The sequence below is a fragment of the Dendrobates tinctorius genome, unplaced genomic scaffold, assembly GCF_039654945.1.
Source record: "Dendrobates tinctorius isolate UK_male_01 unplaced genomic scaffold, ASM3965494v1 ptg000043l, whole genome shotgun sequence".
NCBI lineage: Eukaryota > Metazoa > Chordata > Amphibia > Anura > Dendrobatidae > Dendrobates > Dendrobates tinctorius.
This window is the reverse complement of record NW_027361711.1, coordinates 28,082,339-28,103,569: the sequence shown is the minus strand read 5'-3', so window position 1 is coordinate 28,103,569 and position 21,231 is coordinate 28,082,339. Positions and strand designations below refer to the sequence as shown.

General features: G+C 41.6%; 1 protein-coding gene across 1 annotated transcript in view; it reads right to left on the bottom strand.

Annotated features, from left to right (window-relative positions):
* The window catches only part of JAKMIP2 (janus kinase and microtubule interacting protein 2), a 224,162-nt gene that overhangs the window by 50,886 nt on the left and 152,045 nt on the right, over nt 1-21,231 (bottom strand). The window contains exons 6-11 of the mRNA XM_073575246.1: nt 15,751-15,849; nt 14,413-14,559; nt 14,028-14,168; nt 9,560-9,616; nt 8,208-8,327; nt 630-758 (exon numbers count right to left, since the gene is read on the bottom strand). Coding sequence (XP_073431347.1) covers nt 630-758; nt 8,208-8,327; nt 9,560-9,616; nt 14,028-14,168; nt 14,413-14,559; nt 15,751-15,849 — 693 coding nt within the window. The remainder of the gene's footprint in view (nt 1-629; nt 759-8,207; nt 8,328-9,559; nt 9,617-14,027; nt 14,169-14,412; nt 14,560-15,750; nt 15,850-21,231) is intronic.

Here is a 21,231-nt window from a genome sequence, read left to right as displayed (position 1 = left end):
GTAGGAATGGTGTTCCTTACATCATAGGCCTTGTTGACCTCTCTTCAAATGTAACGTTTATGGTTGTGGTCAAAAAGTTCAATTTTGGTCTCATCACTCCAAATTACCTTGTTCCAAAAGTTTTGAGGCTTGTTTGCTTCTTCGCTGCTTTGTATATTGTAGGCGATATACTTGGTGGCATTTGCGCAATAATTTCTTTCTTCTGGCGACTCGACCATGCAGCCCATTTTGCTTCAAGTACCTCCTTAATGTGCATTTTGAAACAGCCACCTCGCTAGTTTTCAGAGAGTCCTTTATTTTAGCTGATGTTATTTGTGGGTTTTTCTTTGCATCCCGAACAATTTTCCTGGCAGTTGTGGACGACATTATTGTTGGTCTACCTGACTGGGGTTTTGTTTTTACAGAGCCCCTGATTTTTTATTTGTTAATCACATTTTGAATGCTACTATTTTATTCAGCTTCTTGTGACCTACATGCCCATATAGGATTGAACCAACTAACAAATTACTTTTAAATATTGCCTTTATTGGATTCAATTTTAGCAAACTCTAACTTGTTGGCATCAGAGTTCTTTAAAATTATTAAATATTGAAGCAAGTATTATATTATTATACTCCATGTTTACTCACCTGTGCTTCTTTCTCTGCATCAATAATACTGCCTGTATGTTCTTGGAGCAAAGCATAGGCCCTTTGTAATGCCTGATACTCCTTTGTCAACTGGCGAAACCTTAGCTCAGACTCTTCCGCTGCTAAACTCTATAAAGAGACACAATTTATATATTTTAATGAAATTTCTACATATAGGGGAATTTTGGTATGTGGTAAAATATCTAAAAAAAAACAAACAAACTAGAAGATGGTATAAGATAATTAAGACAGGATATATTATAAATATATTAAATATTTATATTCAGGGCAGCCATCAGGGTATTATTGCCCTTGCTGGAATATGAGGAGAATAATAGTCAGATTAATAACGCAACTCCATAGACAGGAGCAGTAGCAACTGATGGTTCTGACACAGCATGGTAAATAGTGCAGAAGTTTCTGCAGAGATGAGACCTGGCTGAAAGAACTGATGGCATCTGCACTGGATGAAGAAGACAAGCGAAGATAAATATCTTCAACCAGTAGTATTCACTCACTATGTGGTGGTAATATGTGGTGTGGTCATGGTGTGGCGGTATTTGTCCCTTGTATGTGGTATATTCGGTCACTATGTGGTGATAATATATGGTCTGGTCATCATGTGGCAGTATTTGTTCCTTGCATATGCTATTATTTGGTCACTTTGTGGTGGTAATATGTGGTGTGGTCATGGTGTGGTGGTATTTGTCCCTTGTACATGATATTATTCAGTTACTATGTGGTGGTAATATGTGGTCTGGTCATGATGTGACAGTATTTGTTCCTTGTATGTGGTATTGTTTGGTCACTATGTGGTTTCAATATGTAGTCTGGTTGCAGTGTGGTGGTATTTGTCCCTGCATGAGACATTATTCGGACACTATGTGGTGGTAATATGTAGTATGGCCAAGGTGTTGAGGTATTTGTCCCTGTATGTGGTATTATTTCATCACTATGTGGTGGTAATGTGTGATATGGTCATGGTGTGACAGTATTTGTTTCTTATATCATAAAAAATGAAGAAAAAAAAAGAGCACTAGCACTAATATATACCCGCTTCTTTTATAGCTGCCCTGGTGCACACGGTAGAATGGCCAATGAAAAAATGTAAATAAGCAAAACGGAAACAGGATGGAAAGCCTCTTAGGCTATCCTATCCTATCCTACATTGTTGAACATTCTTTGATAATTCTGGTGAGCGCATCTCAGATTTAGTAGTATTTGTTCCTTGTATGTGGTATTATTCGGTTACTATGCGATGGTAATATGTGGTCCTGCTATTCTGTGACAGTATTTGTCCCTTGTATGTGGTATTATTGGTTGTTTTAATAAATGTATGTGACACATTCCCTTAACCCCTTAAGCCCCAAGGGTGGTTTGCACGTTAATGACCAGACCAATTTTTACAATTCTGACCACTGTCCCTTTATGAGGTAATAACTCTGAAACGCTTTCATGGATCCCGGTGATTCTGACATTGTTTTCTCGTGACATATTGTACTTCATGTTAGTGGTAAAATTTCATTCAAATAACTTGCGTTTATTTGTGAAAAAAACAGAAATTTGTCAAAAATTTTGAAAATTTCGCAATTTTCCAACTTTGAATTTTTATGCCCTTAAATCACAGAGATACGGCACACAAAAAACTTGATAAGTAACATTTTCCACATGTTTACTTTACATCAGCACAATTTTGGAACCAAAATTTTTTTTTGTTAGGAAGTTATAAGGGTTAAAAATTGACCAGCGATTTCTCATTTTTGCAACACCATTTTATTTTTACGGACCACATCACATTTGAAGCCACTTTGAGGGGTCTATATGATAGAAAATACCCAAAAGTGACACCATTCTTAAAACTGCACCCCTTAAGGTGCTCAAAACCACATTCAAGAAGTTTATTTACCCTTTAGGTGCGTCACAGGAATTTTTTGAATATTTAAAAAAAAATGAACATTTAACTTTTTTTCACTAAAAAAATACTTCAGGTTCAATTTTTTTTATTTTACCAAGGGTAACAGGAGAAATTGGACTGCAAAAGTTATTGTGCAATCTGTCCTGAGTATGCTGATACCTGATATGTGGGGGGAACCACTTTTTCGGCGCATGGCTGAGCTCAGCAGGGAAGGAGCGCCGTTAGACTTTTTCAATGCAAAATTGGCTGGAATTCAGATCGGACGCCATGTCGCGTTTGGAGAGCCCCTGATGTACCTAAACAGTGGAAACCCCCCCAAGTGACCCCATTTTGGAAACTAGACCCCCCAAGGAACTTATCTAGATATGTGGTGAGAACTTTGAACCCACAAGGGCTTCACAGAAGTTTATAACGTACAGCGGTACAATTAAAAAATCATATTTTTTCCACAAAAATGATCTTTTCACCCCCAATTTTTATTTTTCCAAGGGTAACAGGACCCTAAAAGTTATTGAGCAATTTGTCCTGAGTACGCGGATACCCCATATGTGGGTGTAAATGACTATTTGGGCGCATTGCAAAGCTCGGAAGGGAAGCAGCGCCATTTGACGTTTTGGGCTGGAATTGAGATCGGACACCATGTCACGTTTGGAAAGCCCCTGATGTACCAAAACAGTAGATACCCCCCACAAATGACACCATTTTGGAAACTTGACCCCCCAAGGAACTTATCTAGTGTGGTGAGCACTTTGAACCCCCCAGTGCTTCACAGAAGATTCTAATGCCCGGGCGTGAAAATAAAAAAATTGTATTTTTTCCACAAACATGATCTTTTAGTCACCAATTTTTTCATTTTCCCAAGGGTACAAGGAGAAATTGGACCCCAAAAGTTGTCCAATTTGTCCTGAGTATGCTGATACCTCATATGTGGGAGAAAACTACTGTATGGGCACACGTCGGGGCTCGGAAGGGAAGTAGTGACGTTTTGGAATGCAGACTTTGATGGATTGGTCTGCGGGTGTCATGTGCGTTTGGAGAGCCCCTGATGTACCTAAACTATTGAAACTCCCCACAAGTGAACCCATTTTGGAAACTAGACCCCCCACGGAACTTATCTAGATGTGTGGTGAGCACTTTGAACTCCCAAGTGCTTCACAGAAGTTTATAACGCCTGGGCGTGAAAATAAAAAAATCATTTTTTTCCACAAAAATGATATTTTTGCCCCCAATTTTTTATTTTCCTAAGGGTAACAGGAGAAATTGGACCCCAAAAGTTGTTTTGCAATTTGTCCTGAGTATGCTGATACCCTATATGTGGGGATAAAACACTGTTTGGGCGCATGGCAGAGCTTGGAAGGGAAGGAGCACCATTTGACTTTTTCAACGCAGAATTGGCTGGAATTGAGATCAGACGCCATGTTGCATTTGGAGAGCCCCTGATGTGCCCAAACAGTGGAAACCCCCCAATTATAACTCCAACCCTAACCCCAACACACCCCTAGCCCTAACCCTAGCCCTAACCCTAGCCCTAGCCCTAACCCTAGCCCTAACCCTAATGGGAAAATGGAAATAAATACATTTTCTTTTAGTTTTATTATTTTTCCCTAACTAAGGGGGTGATAACGGGGGTTTGATTTACTATTTATGGCGGTTTTTATGTTTGGCGGTTGTCGCACGCTAAAAGACGCTTTTTATTGTAAAAATAGTTTTTGCATCACCACATATTGAGAGCTATAATTTTTCTGTATTTTGACCCACCGAGTCATGTGAGGTCTTATTCTTTGTGGGATGAGTTGACGTTTTTATTGATACCATTTTCGGGCACATGACATTTTTTGATCGCTTTTTATTCCGATTTTTGGGACGCAGAATGAACAAAACCCAGCGTTTCATGAATTTCTTTTGGGGGGGTGCGTTAACACCGTTCCGCGTGCGGTAAAATTGATAAAGCGGTTTTATTATTCGGGTCAGTACGGTTACAGCGATACCTCATTTAGGTTGTTTTTTTATGTTTTCTCGTTTTTTTGCAATGAAAACAATTTTATATAAAAAAATAATTATTTTTGCATCGCTTTATTCTGCGAGCTATAACTTTTTTATTTTTTTGCGGATGATGCTGTATGGCGGCTCGTTTTTGCGGGACAAGATGACGTTTTCAGCGGTACCATGCTTATTTATATGCGTCTTTTTGATCGCGCGTTATTGCACTTTTTGTTCGGCGGTATGATAATAAACCATTATTTTTTGCTTCGTTTTTTATTTTTATTTTTTAAGGGGTTCGCTAAAGGGGTTAACTAATGGGACAGGTTTAGGGACAGTTTTAAAGGGCGGGTCGCTACGGACGCGGTGATACCAAATATGTGTACTTTTATTGTTTTGTTTTTCTTTATTTTCAAAAAATGAATTTATTGGGGAATATTTTTTTTTTTTACTAATTTATTTAGCGATTTTTTAAAAATTATTTTTACACTTTTTTTTTTTTCTTTTTACTTTATTACATAGTCCCAGGTGGGACATAACTGTCCTGTGACAGATTGCTGATCTGTCACATCACAGATCACTGTGACAGATCAGCAATCTGTCACAGGCAGTTCTGCAGACTTCCTCATGCCTGCGCTTTGCAGGCAGTGAGGAAGTCAGCTCCCTACAGGCCCCCGAAGGCCCCCGTCGCCATCTTTGATCCGGGGGCCTGCAGGGAAGGAGTCCCCCGCAGCAGCGCTGCACATTGCGCTGCCGTAGGGGGCTCAGGGAAGCACGGAGGGAGCCCCCTCCCTGCCGATGCTTCCCTTTAACCCCCGGTACACCGCGATCGTGTTTGATCGCGGTGTACAAGGGGTTAACGTGTCGGGGGTGGTCCGTGACTGCCCCTGACACATTGTGCCAGGTGTCAGCTGTGATAATCAGCTGACACCCGGCCGCGATCAGCGGCGCTCACCACGTGGGCGCCGCTGATCGCATTAGACGTAGTATCCCATCCTTGGGAATTAAGTCCCAGGGCACATGGACGGGATAGTACGTCTAATGGCAGAAAGGGGTTAAAGAATACCAAATAAAAATATACCTAAAAAGAGTATTGGGTATTTTAACAAATGTATAATAGCTTAGAGTAGAGTAGAGCTTGGCCAAAAGAGTCTACCTTGTCGTGATGGCAGGCTTAAAAAATCTTTTGGTCAAAACAAAAGCTGATGACTATATTTGGGACCTGGTGTTCAATGAAAACTGTTAATGTGTGATTGGTGAGAACGTGGTGCAGAAGTGGAGTTATTCCGAGTGGGCGGTGGGACTGTGGAAGGTTCGTGGAGTGGAGGCAGAGCTGGGGTAAAGCCTGGGCAGTTTCTCAAAGGGGTCTGAAAAATGTTTCCAGTATGGGGCCCTGAAATTCCTGTTGGCAGCTCTGTTTATATTCAGTGTAATCTCTGTGCATTTAAAAGTGATCACCTAGCTGGGTTGTCTTCCGAAAGGCTAGTATCTATAATACATGGTGAAACTGAAAATCTGTCACCAGTAATTTGATCTGGTCTGGGGTGATCTTCTCACAGAGATGGTCTTTTGGAGAGCTTTTATTGCATGTGCTATTGTATATATGTAGTTACAGTATTTGGATATAACTGCCTATATGAGCTCTATAACACCAATTATATATATTTTGCAAATCGTACGCAGGAAAGAAACTAATTGCTCCAAGTTTCAGCTGCAAATATATTCCCAAATCTGTGTCGATTTCACAACAAATCTCCATCTGTTATTTTTGTATTTTGCTGTGAAATTGTATTTTGCTACAAATCATTTTATATACAGTCATGGCCAAAAGTATTGACAATTCTGTCAGATAATATTCAGTTTCTTCCTGAAAATGATTGCAAACACAAATTCTTTGGTATTATTATCTTCATTTAATTTGTCTTAAATGAAAAAACACAAAAGAGAATGAAGCAAAAAGCAAAACATTGATCATTTCACACAAAACTCCAAAAATGGGCCGGACAAAAGTATTGGCACCCTCAGCCTAATACTTGGTTGCACAACCTTTAGCCAAAATAACTGCGACCAACCGCTTCCGGTAACCATCAATGAGATTCTTACAATGCTCTGCTGGAATTTTAGTCCATTCTTCTTTGGCAAACTACTCCAGGTCCCTGATATTTGAAGGGTGCCTTCTCCAAACTGCCATTTTTAGATAACTTCACAGGTGTTCTATGGGATTCAGGTCTGGACTCATTGCTGGCCACTTTAGATGTCTCCAGTGCTTTCTCTCAAACCATTTTCTAGTGCTTTTTGAAGTGTGTTTTGGGTCATTGTCCTGCTGGAAGACCCATGACCTCTGAGGGAGACCCAGCTTTCTCACACTGGGCCCTACATTATGATGCAAAATTTGTTGGTAGTCTTCAGACTTCATAATGCCATGCACACGGTCAAGCAGTCCAGTGCCAGAGGCAGCAAAGCAACCCCAAAACATCAGGGAACCTCCGCCATGTTTGACTGTAGGGACCGTGTACTTTTCTTTGAATGCCTATTTTTTCTCCTGTAAACTCTATGTTGATGCTTTTGCCCTAAAAGCTCTACTTTTGTCTCATCTGACCAGAGAACATTCTTCCAAAATGTTTTAGGCTTTTTCAGGTAAGTTTTGGCAAACTCCAGCCTGGCTTTTTTATGTCTCGGGGTAAGAAGTGGAGTCTTCCTGGGTCTCCTACCATACAGTCCCTTTTCATTCAGACGCCGATGGATTGTACGGGTTGACACCGTTGTACCCTCGGACTGCAGGGCAGCTTGAACTTGTTTGGATGTTAGTCGAGGTTCTTTATCCAACATCCGCACAATCTTGCGTTGAAATCTCTTGTCAATTTTTCTTTTCCGGCCACATCTAGGGAGGTTAGCCACAGTGCCATGGGCTTTAAACTTCTTGATGACACTGTGCACGGTAGACACAGGAACATTCAGGTCTTTGGAGATGGACTTGTAGCCTTGAAATTGCTCATGCTTCCTCACAATTTGGTTTCTCAAGTCCTCAGACAGTTCTTTGGTCTTCTTTCTTTTCTCCATGCTCAATGTGGTACACACAAGGACACAGGACAGACTTGAGTCAACTTTAATCCATGTCAACTGGCTGCAAGTGTGATTTAGTTATTGCCGACACCTGCTAGGTGCCACAGGTAAGTTACAGGTGCTGTTAATTACACAAATTAGAGAAGCATCACATGATTTTTCAAACAGTGCCAATACTTTTGTCCACCCTCTTTGTTATGTTTGGTGTGGAATTATATCCAATTTGGCTTTAGGACAATTCTTTTTGTGTTTTTTCATTTAAGACAAATTAAATGAAGATAATAATACCAAAGAATTTGTGTTTGCAATCATTTTCAGGAAGAAACTGAGTATTATCTGACAGAATTGCAGGGGTGTCAATACTTTTGGCCATGACTGTAATAAAATCCACAGTGAAAATCTACATAAGAAGATCTGAAAATCAGCAGTATGCTCTCATTTATGTGCAGATTTTTATGAATGAAATTTTCAAAACCATATTCACTTGTATTGCAATGTAAATTTGCACTGCAGATTTGGGTGGAAGAACACACAAAGCGAATCCACAGCAAATACTAAATGGGTTATAGTAAGCTTACCTGGGGACATTGTAAAGAACTTTAGTATGCAGTATGACTTACTTCATCTAAATCATCATCTGGCGTGGCTGGCGTCCTGTCAGTTCGATAGGAAGCTACTGATGATGTTTCAGAATCCATGGAGTCATCATCATATCCAAATACAGTATCTACAAGGTGTCTCTGTAAGTATGGAAATATATTCAGTTTATCACATTGGAAAGTACTATTCATTGTAAGGAAGAATACTCATCGTGATCAGTACATATATGGAAAAAATGTGGGTGGCCACAAATCAGTGGGAGACCATGATACACATGGTGCTGAGTCCTCCAGAGCAGGAGCCTCTCTTTGCATAGCTCTATCCTCCAGCAGATAGAGGAGGTTCATTTTGCTGAAATCCTCTTTATGATATTCATATTCAGGAGACTCCCTCTCTACTAGTCCTAACAGAACAACCTCCTTAATTTCCACAGTTATTCCCACACTTGGATTCACTAGCAGGGCACCATGGGTGGTATAGTTGCCATGGGATAAGGCCAACCATCTCTCACTATTCACTGTCCTGTTTAAGAGGACCCTACTTGTATACAAAGGTTATATCACAACCTCTGAAAGGGTATTCTCATGTTGTCTCTTGAGCAGCTCAAAGGAATGCACTTGCCTTAGTTTCCTCCCATCCTGGTTTCTGGCAGGATGGGTTCTCCTCGAGTGAGAGCCTTGGTGAATAAAACTGTTATATTAGTAGAACTATAAAGCCCAGCATAAGTTCTGCTAGAACATATTCAGATATCAGTGGTTTGTTCTAGAATCTATACTACCATTACTATAGTTACACACAGTGTTATCAGTTAATTGAAAAAGCACACAAGTCCCTTTCATCAAGAGGTAAGAGCAGAAATTAGGAGACCAGCGGTGAAAGCTGTGGGCTTTATAACTGCATCTCTTCAGAAGATCTGAGGGATGTGAGCAGCTAACAGCTGTTCAGAAATCAATGGACTGGAGAGAGCTGACTGGGATGTTAAGAGTTAACTCCTATCCTGGAATGTAACTACTGCTCACTCTCAGTCAGGATCTGGAGACCCAGCTCCATGGAAACAAACTGTACACCATATAAGATCAGGAGAATGAAAGCAAATATAAAAAAGCAAATAATTAGCAAACTTGCTTGTTTTCATGCTGTCTAACTAATAAAAGCAATTTAAGATTTAAGGACTTGAGAATACCCTTTTAAATTCTTCAAACGTACACTGTGAAGCACATGATGGATGATGAGAGAGGAATGATGATAGTCAAGAGTCTCCCACTATTTGAGTGTATGGGGCACATATATTTTAAAGACGACCTGCCCATTCTAGTAGTTATGTTTGTTAGAATTCCATATATATTTAATTAGAGACTGTCATAGTGTTTACCTTTATAGGCTTCGAACTTCTTTTATGCTTTTTTCGCCTAATAAGTTTTTCTCTATCCTGTAAAAAAGTGCACATTTATGTGGAAACACTAAATTAATATAAGCACACATAGAAAAAAACAATATTTTTTTTTAAATATCCTTCATGTTCAACATTTTTATGGTGCATAGTGACTAACCAGTAATATTGTCAAATAAAAGGTACTGGATGTCTGTGGGTAAGATGACCAGTGGGTGCAATATGCAAGTGGTCAACTGACATCTCAACAAAAATGTGAATGCTGTATACATTTAACGTTGTGAATGTCTTTCTACAATATACTACAAAATACATTTTCCTTAAAGAGGATCCTTTATGACCTTTATCACGGGGCATGGCTCACAGGGTAATTATGCAGTGCAGCCTAAAGACAACCCCAGAGAATCCTGTGAGCAACACCCCCTTGTAATGACCATAACATTGAAAAGCCCGTATCTCTGGAACTGAAGAGCAGAATGAAAAATAAATAAATAAACTGAGCAGCGGAAATAATATAAGAGCGAAAACTGCCTACTTTTGTCCTGGTGAGAAAGGTCCTATTTAAAGCAAGTAAGAAACCTTATTTGGACTCTTGACCCATATGAACAACAACCTCCCTGCTGAGTTCTTTTAAAATCTATGAGCAAGTGTACCTAGAAAAATTGATGCCATTTTGAAGGCAACGGGTGATCACATCAAATACTGATTTGACCTTACACTTCTATTTCTCAAGTCATTCTTACCTTGCAGCATTATTTTCATACCTGCCTAAAACTGTTGCACAGTACTGTATACACATATATCGCAAAAATTAAGAGACCACTGCACAATGTTATAAAAATCAGCTTCTCTCCATGTCTGACAGCCATTCCACTCCAGTGTCAGTTGAATTCCAACCAGAGTACACCTCATTCTACTTAATGTGCTTCTGATTAGGTGATCACCTGAACCAAATCTTATTTAACGAAGGAAAGTATAAAAAACCCTGCTGTGGTGTTCACAATCCTCTTGCAATAGGACAAGCTGCATGGCAAAACAAGTGTTAGTAATATCCCAAAAGTAATAGGAATGAAAAAATAACTTTTAGCCATGCCAAAGGCGTTGAAGAGAAAAGTCTTGAGTGAGGAAAAGTAGGGCTCAATTCTGGCTTCACTAGCAGAGGGATACAGTGAGCGGCATGTTGCCTCCATCTTTAAAGTTTCTAAGACTGAAGTTCTTTACAACAAGTTCAAGCAGCAGACATTAGGGACAACAAAGCTACAGACTGGCAGAGGGAGAAAAAGACTCTCCAATGACCGGGATGACCATGATCTTATTTGAATGTCACTCAGCATACGCAGGTGTAAGGCGCTCCTCCTTTGATTGCTGTGCATATGAGACACCTGCGGTATCCTGATGATTTGTTAATGTTTTACTATGGTGTATATTGTAATGTGACATATTTGTTATGTAATGTGTTCTGCATAAGAGAAAGGGATAGGTTAGGAAGTAGTGCAGGACTGTAGGGGGCCTAGAATAAAGGTGGCACATTAGAGTTAGAATATAGGATAGATGTAAGAGTAGGAAGAAGATTCAGGCAGCAAAGGAGTTAAGTAGATGGGAGGGGCGGCAGAGCAGAGCAGCACAAAGCAGGGGATACAGGAAAGGGACTTCCTGGTTAGAACCAGTTGCGACCTGGGGCATCCTGCCCAAAGGGCAAGAAGCATATTGCTTATGGAACAGCCTCAAGCTGGGAAGAGAAAGATGTGTGGAGAAATAGTGAAGAGGGGATCAGCTTGTTAGGAACCTCTTATTAAGGATCCGGGGTCTAGGACTGGGACAGGAGCAACACTGTCAATTGTCAGAGACTGAAACAGCAGTGATAGTGGAAATTCCAGTGACTGAAGTGAGTACATTATTGCATACTGCATTAAAAAGACTTATCGTTATTCCTATGATACATCAGGGTGTGGGAACAGTTCTAACCATCACCACGACTACCACACTGGTCGTCTTACACAGGATGACATCAAGTGACCAACAAAAGGAATGGCAAATGGCAGCTGGGGTGAAGTGCACGGCAAGAACAGTTCGTAACAGGCTCCTAGAGGCAGGGTTCATGCCATGTAAAGGTAGAAAAAAGCCTTTCATCAATGAGAAGCAAAGGAGAGCCAGGCTGAAGTTTGCCAAGGACCATAAGGATTGGACCATAGAGGACTGGAGTAAGGTAATCTTCTCTGATGAGTCTAATTTTCAGCTTTGCCCAACATCTGGTCGTCGAATGGTTAAACGGAGACCTTGAGAGACGTACAAGCCACAGTGTCTTACACCCACTGTGAAATTTGGTGGAGGATCGATGATGATCTGGGGATGCTTCAGCAAGGATGGAATTGGGCAGGTTAATCTTTGCGAAGGATGTATGAATCAAGCCGCGTACAAGGTTATCCTTGAGAAACAGTTGATTCTTCCTGCTCAGGCAATGTTCCCCAACTCTGAGGACTGGTTTATCAAGCAGGACAATGCGCTATACCACATAGCTCGGTCAATCAATGTGTGGATGAAGGACCACCACATCAAATCCCTGTCATGGCCAGCCCAATCTCCAGACCTGAACCCCATTGAAAACCTCTGTAATATAATAAAGAGGAAGATGGATAGTCACAAGCCATCAAACAAAGAAGAACTGCTTACATTTTTGTACCAGGAGTGGCATAAAGTCACCCAAAAGCAGTGTGAAAGACTGGTGGAAAGCATGCCAAGACGCATGAAAGCTGTGATTAAAAATCATGGTTATTCCACAAAATATTGATTTCTGAACTCTTCCTGAGTTAAAACATTAGTATTGTTGTTTCTAAATGATTATGAACTTGTTTTCTTAGCATTATTTGAGGTCTGCAAGCGCTGCATTTTTTTGTTATTTTGACCATTTCTCATTTTCTGAAAATCAATACAAAATTTAGTGCTTGGAAATTTGAGGACATGTTGTCAGTAGTTTATAGAATAAAAGAGCAATTTACAATTTACTCAAAAAATATACCTATAAAGAGAAAAATCAGACAAACTGAAAATTTTGCAGTGGTCTCTTAATTTTTGCCAGAGCTGTAGAGGATTTATATTTTCAACATATCTGTGTGGATAAGTAAATATATAAATAATATCTAATATATTATAATATTATATATATATATATATATATATATATATATATATATATATATATAATATATGGAAAAAATTAAGAGACCACCACATCAAATCCCTGTCATGGCCAGCCCAATCTCCAGATCTGAACCCCATTGAAAACCTCTGGAATGTAATCAAGAGGATGATGGATAGTCACAAGCCATCAAACAAAGAAGAACTGCATAAATTTTTGCTCCAGAAGCAATGTGAAAATCTAGTGGTAAACATTCCAAGGCGCATGAAAGCTGTTTTTAAAAAACATGGTTATTCCACGACATATTGATTTCTGAACTCTTCCTGAGTTAAAACATTAGTACAGCCTGCAATGATCCTCAGTCTACTGAACCACCGCATGACCAGCTCTACCCTCTCCTACTGTATCCTCACCCATCCCTGTAGACTGTGAGCCCTCGCGGGCAGGGTCCCCTCTCCTTATGTACTTGTGTGTCCCTTGTCTTACACTTGTTTATTATACTTGTCTATATTTCCCTTTTTCACATGTAAAGCGCCATGGAATAAATGGCGCTATACAAATGCACAATAATAATAATAATATTGTTGTTTCTAAATGATTATGAACTTATTTTCTTTGCATTATTTAAGGTCTGAAAGCACTGTTTTGTTTTTCTTTAATTTTGACCATTTTTCTTTGTCAGAAAAAAAATACAAAATTTATTGCTTGGAAATTCGGAGACATGTTGTCAGAAGTTTATAGAGTAAAAGAACAATTTAAATTTTACTCAAAAATATACCTATAAAGAGAAAAATCAGACAAAATGAATATTTGAAAATTGTCTTATGTGGTCAGTGCTAGTGATGAGCGAGTATACTCGTTGATCCCTAACAAACAGGCAACCCTCACGTGTATTCAGCCTGTCTAGCAGTCGCAAATTATGCAGCTGCGTCAACACAAACTAAATCTCCAAGGACGCCTAAATATTCGGAGGACACCCGAGCATGCTCGGGAAAACCTGAGCAACGAGTATAGTCGCTCATCACTAGTCAGTGCACTAACATTTGTATATGTATTTGTCATGTTGTCCACATATATTCTATAGCCTATTGGCCCCTCACAAATGACAGGATGCCTATAGATAGACTAATCTGTCCAGGTCCACTTTCACTATGCCTTTGAAGTTTAATTCTTCCTGTGATATTACAAAGTGGGCCTAACATAAGGTGATTACATTTTGAACATAGATTTCTGAAATATATTTGCACCAATGGGGAAAGAAATCTCTCAGTGTCATTTCTTATCTCTAGAGCTTTACAATTACATTCTACTCACTCTTGTTAAATCATCAATGATGTTCTGTTGTTCTACCACTTGTAACTTCAGGAACTCAATCTCTTGCTCCTCTCCGGCTTGATCAAGATCATTTAGGGATCTCAACTTCTTCAATGGTGGGTGAGATACGATTTTCTCTTTCTGTGGATAAAAGTGATGGATTATCAGAGACAGGTTAGAAGAACACTTTCATGGGGTATATGGGTAGGCTTTGGAGACATCTGGAGATGAGTTCCAGATGGGACAGTCCCCTATTAAAGAGGGTCTGAAATGCAAATGGTAAAATCTGCCACAAAATCCATGGATTTAAAGGGCTGTTTCCACAGTGTAAACTCTTCACTGTGTGTGAACATGCTCTACTTGTAATCCGTTACGCAATACATACCATCTCTGCATTCTCCTTAGAAAGGGTTTTCAGCTTCTCTTCCATGCGTTGCAGCGATTGCATTAATTCATCATTTCTTTTAGTGAGGCACTTGTTCTTTTCCAGGAGAGGTTTGCATTGTTTTTCTGATTCTCGGACTCTCCGTAGCTAAAAGATAGCAAATACCGTAAATTATGTTGCAATCCCACTGCATTGTATCAGATCTAGATTGCTCATAAAAATGACTCCTTATAAAATATTTATCATAACAATAAGTTACAGTTTCTGGCCCCTAAAAAGAATCTAAAAACGGACCCTAAATCATAATATGCCATCTTCTTATGTTGCTGATAGGTCACTCAGGCACCAGGTGTAATCATTTCAGGTCCTCTTGTTACACCTGTACATCACCTTATTTCTTACTGCTATTTTTCAGCTTGTACTTTGTGACTGTCATTATAAACCAACTTTTATTCCAGTGATCTGACACTTACTGGGCTGTGTTGTTGTTTCAACAAAATCAGTGTTTTATCAGCAGGAGATTATCACTAGAGGCCTAGTTGTCTTCTGCCATGTAGTCCTCCTGCTCTGTGTAACCCTGAACCAACCACAGCTTTCTACTTATGTATAGTGTACACAGAAAGCTGCCAATCAGAAGAATGGGCGGGGTAACCAGTAAAATAAATGTTACATGGCTGGAATCAGGGTCTTTCTCCCTACATGCTCCCATGTTGCTCTCAGACTACATAACAAAAATTAGGTGAAGGATTCCCTATGTGTTCCTTTTTCGCCCCTTTGGTCTATGGGAGGTGGTATTCTTCTACAGTTGCATCCTAAATGTTTAATGATACCACGTGATAAACTGTTTTGTTCTTTATTCTGTCACTGGCTTAGAAACCACATAATATATTTACAGAATTTTCAGTTTAGGAACAGGAGGACAAATGTAAAGTATCACTATCTGGACATTCTAGTCTCCCCAGTTTGCCAACCAATAATAATAATAATCTTTATTTTTATATAGCGCTAACATATTCCGCAGCGCTTTACAGTTTGCACACATTATCATCACTGTCCCCGATGGGGCTCACAATCTAAATTCCCTATTAGTATGTCTTTTGAATGTGGGAGGAAACCGGAGTACCCGAAGGAAACCCACGCAAACATGGGGAGAACAGACAAACTCCTTGCAGATGTTGTCCACCGTGCCGCCGTGCCACCGTGCCGAACCAACTTGCTACATCAAGCAGAATGTATGTAAAAAACCTCTAAGGATACATCGGCAATATTAAAAGGGTCTTACAATCTAGTAGTAGTTTCATCAATAGTTAAACAATAATGTACGAAGAGATACATTACCAGTTCATTTCTCTCATCCACAAGCAATGTATTTCTGTCCTCCAGTTTTCGAATTGTGGCATTTAACTCAGCCATTCTTTTTTGATTCCTTCGCAAGTCCTGCAAACCAAACGTTCCATTGTGAATTACTCATTTTTATCTATTTTACAAGGATATGGGTGGACTTAATTGAAAGGAGCAATTCAGTAAATAATGCTGTACTGAAAAAAAAAAATCAGTCTGCATTGCCATTGTCAGAATTTCAGCTGCCAGTGACAATCTTTGGGCTACTCCTGAGCGCTGGAGGCCACTTTTTTCCTGCATTATCCTAGATTGCACTGCAATGATAATGGCTCGCTCATCATAAATGGAAGGTTTGTGATTGAATATGTTATTCTTTCCCCGTAATTCACTCTTCATTTTGATACTTGATTTGGTCAGAAGATAAACAGATCATGGGTACAGAAAACATAAGGTGATCAAAGGGTGTCATAAACACTTGTCATCTGCAGATCTCCTCTTTCCTAGGAACCGGCATTAATTTGAGGAAATAGTTGGAAATGCCCTAAAATGCAATAACTTGGGTTTCGCCATGTAAGCAGACCTGTAGAAATTGGCAGTCAGGTCTTATTCACATGACAGTTTTTCACCTATGAGTGCTAGCCATTATTTTCATGGCTAGCACTCGTACCCAAGTATATGGGCTGTTCACATGTCCGTGATTTTTTGCAAACCGAGTGGTCAATGCAAAATCGCGGAGACATGTCCGATATTGTTATGAGTGTTGAATCAAACTCGGCAACGGAAGTCTGCGAGTCAGTGAAAAAATATTGCACATCACTCGAATGCCATCCGTGTGCTGTATGTTTTTCATTGACTGATAGGAGAAAGTGGATAAACTTTTTCTTTCAACAGTAAAAAAGCTGATGAAACTTTATCTAAATTCTGATGACATTCTGATGACATTTTGATGAAAAATCACTAATGAAACTCAGTCCGTGATGTCAGAATTAGACCTAAGTCAACGTTCAAACCTCGTTTAATGACATGTTCACATGTTCAGTATTTGGTCCGTATTTTACATCAGTATTTATAAGCAAAAATCAGGAGTGTTACAATCAAAGGAAAAATACAGGGTGAATCACTCTCTACTTTATCCGGAAAAATTGCTGTAACTTCTAAGAGACAGTTGACTATAATGAAATTTGGACTGTAATTACATTGGTTCTTGAAAAAGTAATGTTTAAAGGCAGGTGTTGAAAATGTCCACCCTTTCTATGCAAGCACTCACCGTTCCAATGCATTTTGAATGACTGCAGTATTGCAGAGGCTCCCCTTCCTTAGAAGTTCCCCTTCTTTACTTGGGGTGAGGAGGTTCTTAGATCTCCAAAACCAGGTGGAAACCAAAATATATATATATATAACCATCCAACCTTATCCCCAGCTGCAACCACAGGCTTGGGGGCACCTCATGGCCGAAAAACATTTTTCATCCACCGACTCCAAAGGACCCCACCCTGAGAGCCCAAAAATCCTCCATACAATTACCATAATTTCAAAACCAATAGGAGGTTCCCATCTCCAATATGTAAAACCCCCACCAATACTTTGACACCAACTCCAAGAACCCACTTCCTTGACACAACGAACATTACCTGAACATCTAGTAATGCGAGTCCCTCCAACAAGAAATGTGCATTTTCCATCCCTTCTTGAAACTTGAGCACTCATGGATCAATACCTGTGACGCTTCGGGAGTTTTGGCAGCGTCCGAGAGTGGACCCTCTGGGTCGCGGAACTGAGGTCCTCGGGGCGAGCGCACCAGGTGGAACCGACCCCTATACAGGGACCGTTTGGGGCAGGCCCGTGGGGGATCAGACACCGCGACAGCTGAAACCAAGAGGGGCGGCTCAAGGGACCGGAGTGACCACAGGCAGGACTGGGAGACCGCACCGTGACCAAGGTGTGAGACGAGGAGATGGACAAAGCAACAGTAACCGCGATAGAGAAGACAGGGGAACCACAGGCTAGGAGACTGGACAGGAACGGAACCAGACACAGGGAGTGGGACAGAACGGAAGACTAGGAGACAAGGACCAGCAGGGCGAAGGGCGGACAGGGTAACCAGGAGAGGCACAGAGGAAAGGACTAGGAAGAGTATAGGACAGGAGGAAAACCTATAGGGACCCTATAGGCGGCCAAATCAAAGTATGACTTCACACAATAACCAGGCGTCATCCCCTTATGGGAGACATCTGATATATCCCCTGCTGGCAGGTGATTGGCTAACTGCTAATCGGCCGCCACCCACCGCAGGGTTAACAATCAGAACGGGCGCGCGCCCGCGCCCTAGTGTGCATGTGAGGGCGGGGAGCTGCCCGGCGACCAGGAAGAGGGGAAGCATGTGAGCAGGAGAAAGGAGGGAGCGCGCACGCCGCCGGGTGAGTGAGAGCTGCGGAGGGAGTCGGTGCCCGTGGGACGGCGGCGGCCACGGCCGTCGTTGTCACAATACCTATTGAGTTCAAATGAACCCCATGGATCCATCACAAATTCCCTTCCCTGGACTCCAAGCCTTCATGCCTAACTATGACACTCCCATTCCTGACTACAAAACTCCACATACCTCTGTTCACTTTTATCCTAGCTTTGTTATTTTTTTCCACTGATCGAGCGGCACCCCATACTCTTTTGGGCACAATACCAGACCAAGCTATCTTCATGGTCAGAAATGACACCCACAAATGCAACAAATCATGGCAGATATCCCTTATTAATTCTCTGCAGTGGCGAACTCCCAAATTGTTCCTGCCGACAAGTAACACCAGTACTTCTGAAACGGTGAAAATCCAGCAGTACCTGATGCCAACTCATACCACGAATTCCTATCCACATAATTAGGTTATTCTTGGAAAACCCCAACTAATGCCTGTTTTTTTGGACGTCGTCCCTCAACGCTCTCCAATAAACGAACGAGTGGCTTAATAACCACACTAGCCATGCAACACCCATGGTGAAAAAAGAAAGGGAAAAAAAGAAGAGCAGCGCATAAGAACAACTACTAACCCTCTTTTTTTTTACATCAAACGTGGGCGCACATAGAGTGGATATTCACAAGATTCCCACCTGCCAATCTTCTGAACTGATCATGAAGGTAGGGCCCCAACTCTGCCTATGTTGTAGCATCATTTCTTAAATGACTGCGGTGACAACCTATTGGCCTCTAAAGCCAAAACTGTCAAACACTTTTTAGACAGAGCCCCAAACTGATATCACGATAAGAAAGACCGATCCTTATGTCTTAATAATGGGCCTGCCTTGCTCCTGCCTGAAAAACGATAATTACATTACTGGGCATTTACTGGATCCTTATAATGCCCTTAAAACGACTCTTCTTCCTTTACCCATCTGTTCGTTTTTTTGAGCAGCGGACCCAAAATTCCATTGCCGCCCCTGCTGCTGCGGGATCTTGATTCAATATGCCCCCTCCCTGAACGAATTTTCCTATTTTCTTGGCCCCAAAGAAAGCCCACAAGAAAACCAGTTTAAACAATGCCTCTTCAAAAGGCTAACTACAAACTTGACCCAGCTTCCTTCCCAATTCAATCAATAACATAAGCAAAACCTGAAACTCTTGACGCAGACCACCCCTTGTTTGTCACTTTTCCCATTCAACTCAGCAAAGCGCCTATGTAATTCTCATCTGACCCAGAAACCCCTATCTGTTGATTCGACCATCTTCTGGACTTCCTTTCATGCGCAATGCGTATCTGAAGCTGGGAAGCATACACCTGGCTTCAGAGATACATTGAAGCTGCTGAAATGAGTGATGCACATGCGCTAGATTTGGATGAGCTGGAAATGATGCCGGCTTGTGCAAATTATGTGTCACGGTCCTGTTAAGGTCGGCGTGCAGCCACCGCTGAGCAAGGACTCACCCACACTGAAGAGGGGCCCGGAGTCAGACACGGCCGGATAGTTCAATCAAACAGGACCTGGAGAAGCTAAAGTCAGTGAGCAGAGAAGGACCTACGGTCATTTGACCACCAGGGGGCGGGGTTTGGCGTCCTGCTGTCAGAGATAGGCAGAACAATAATACAGGAATTCTCAAAGTCAGACAAACCGGGTCATACACAGAGATAACAGTAAAGTACCAGGGATGAGAGAGAACGGAGAGTCGGGGCCAAGCAGAGATCAGAACCAAACAGACATAGAAGGTAACAAGCAGAATCCAACAAGCAGTATCCAGAGAACAGACCGAGTCATACCAATATCATAAAACCAAGAACACAGCACAAATAAACTCAGGGGTCACCACACTATGCCAAGGGCGAAAGTATAACTGATGGGGATGGGAGCATCCTGAGGCTATAAGAAGCCTCTCCCAGAACCAGGGAGAGGCCACAATCATAGCCCCAGGTGTGCAGGTAAGCCTTCACTGGGATCACAACCTTTAACCCCAGAAATGCCAGTCATCAGCACTGGTTCCAGACATTAACCCCACGTGTGCGAGTCAAACCAGCACTGAGATCATGACAGTCCCCCCTCTCAACAGGGGGCCTCTGGACCCCCAGGCTTGCCCGGGTACTTAGCATGGAAAGCCCGCACCAGGCGATCAGCATGCATCAACCGGGCCGGTACCCAGGACCTGTCTTCCGGTCCATACCCCTTCCAATGAACCAGGTACTGTACCGACCGCCGTACCAACCTGGAGTCTACGATATGACCAACCTCGTACTCCACCTGCCCCTCAACCAAAACAGGAGGAGCAGCGGACTCGGAGTCTCCCCGGACTGCTTCAAAAGGTTTGAGTAGAGATTTGTGGAAGACATTAGGGATCTTGAAAGAGGGTGGAAGGCACAGCCTATACGCCACTGGATTGTTTTTTTCCACAATCTTGAATGGGCCAATGAATTTGGGCCCCAACTTGGCTGAAGGAACCTTCAACTTAATGTTTCGCGTGGAGAGCCAAACCTTGTCTCCAACCTGAAACGTGGGCCCTGGTGTTAGTTTCCTGTCCACGAAAAACTTATACCTGCCCTGAGACCTAGATAAACTCCGCTGAACTTCTGCCCACATATTCTGTAATCACTGAACAGAGCCCTCAGCCCCGGGACACCGCGAGTCCAGACGAGAAAACTCATCAAAATGAGGACTGAACCCGTAATTGATCAAAAAAGGAGTCATACCCGTGGATTGACTCACCCGACTATTGAAGGCAAATTCAGCCAACGGCATTGCATCGCACCAGTCATTCTGTCTAGCAGAGGTTAGACAACTGAGGATCTGGTCCAAGGACTGGTTAGTGCGCTTCGTCTGATCATTGCTCTCAGGATGGTATGCAGACGAAAAGGACAGAGACATCCCTAATTTTTTGCAGAAAGCACGCCAAAATTTGGCCACAAACTGCACACCATGATCAGACACCACATTCAGGGGTACCCCATGCAACCGGATCACATGCTCACATGCTGCACAAACAACCTGGACAACGTCTCAGCTGAC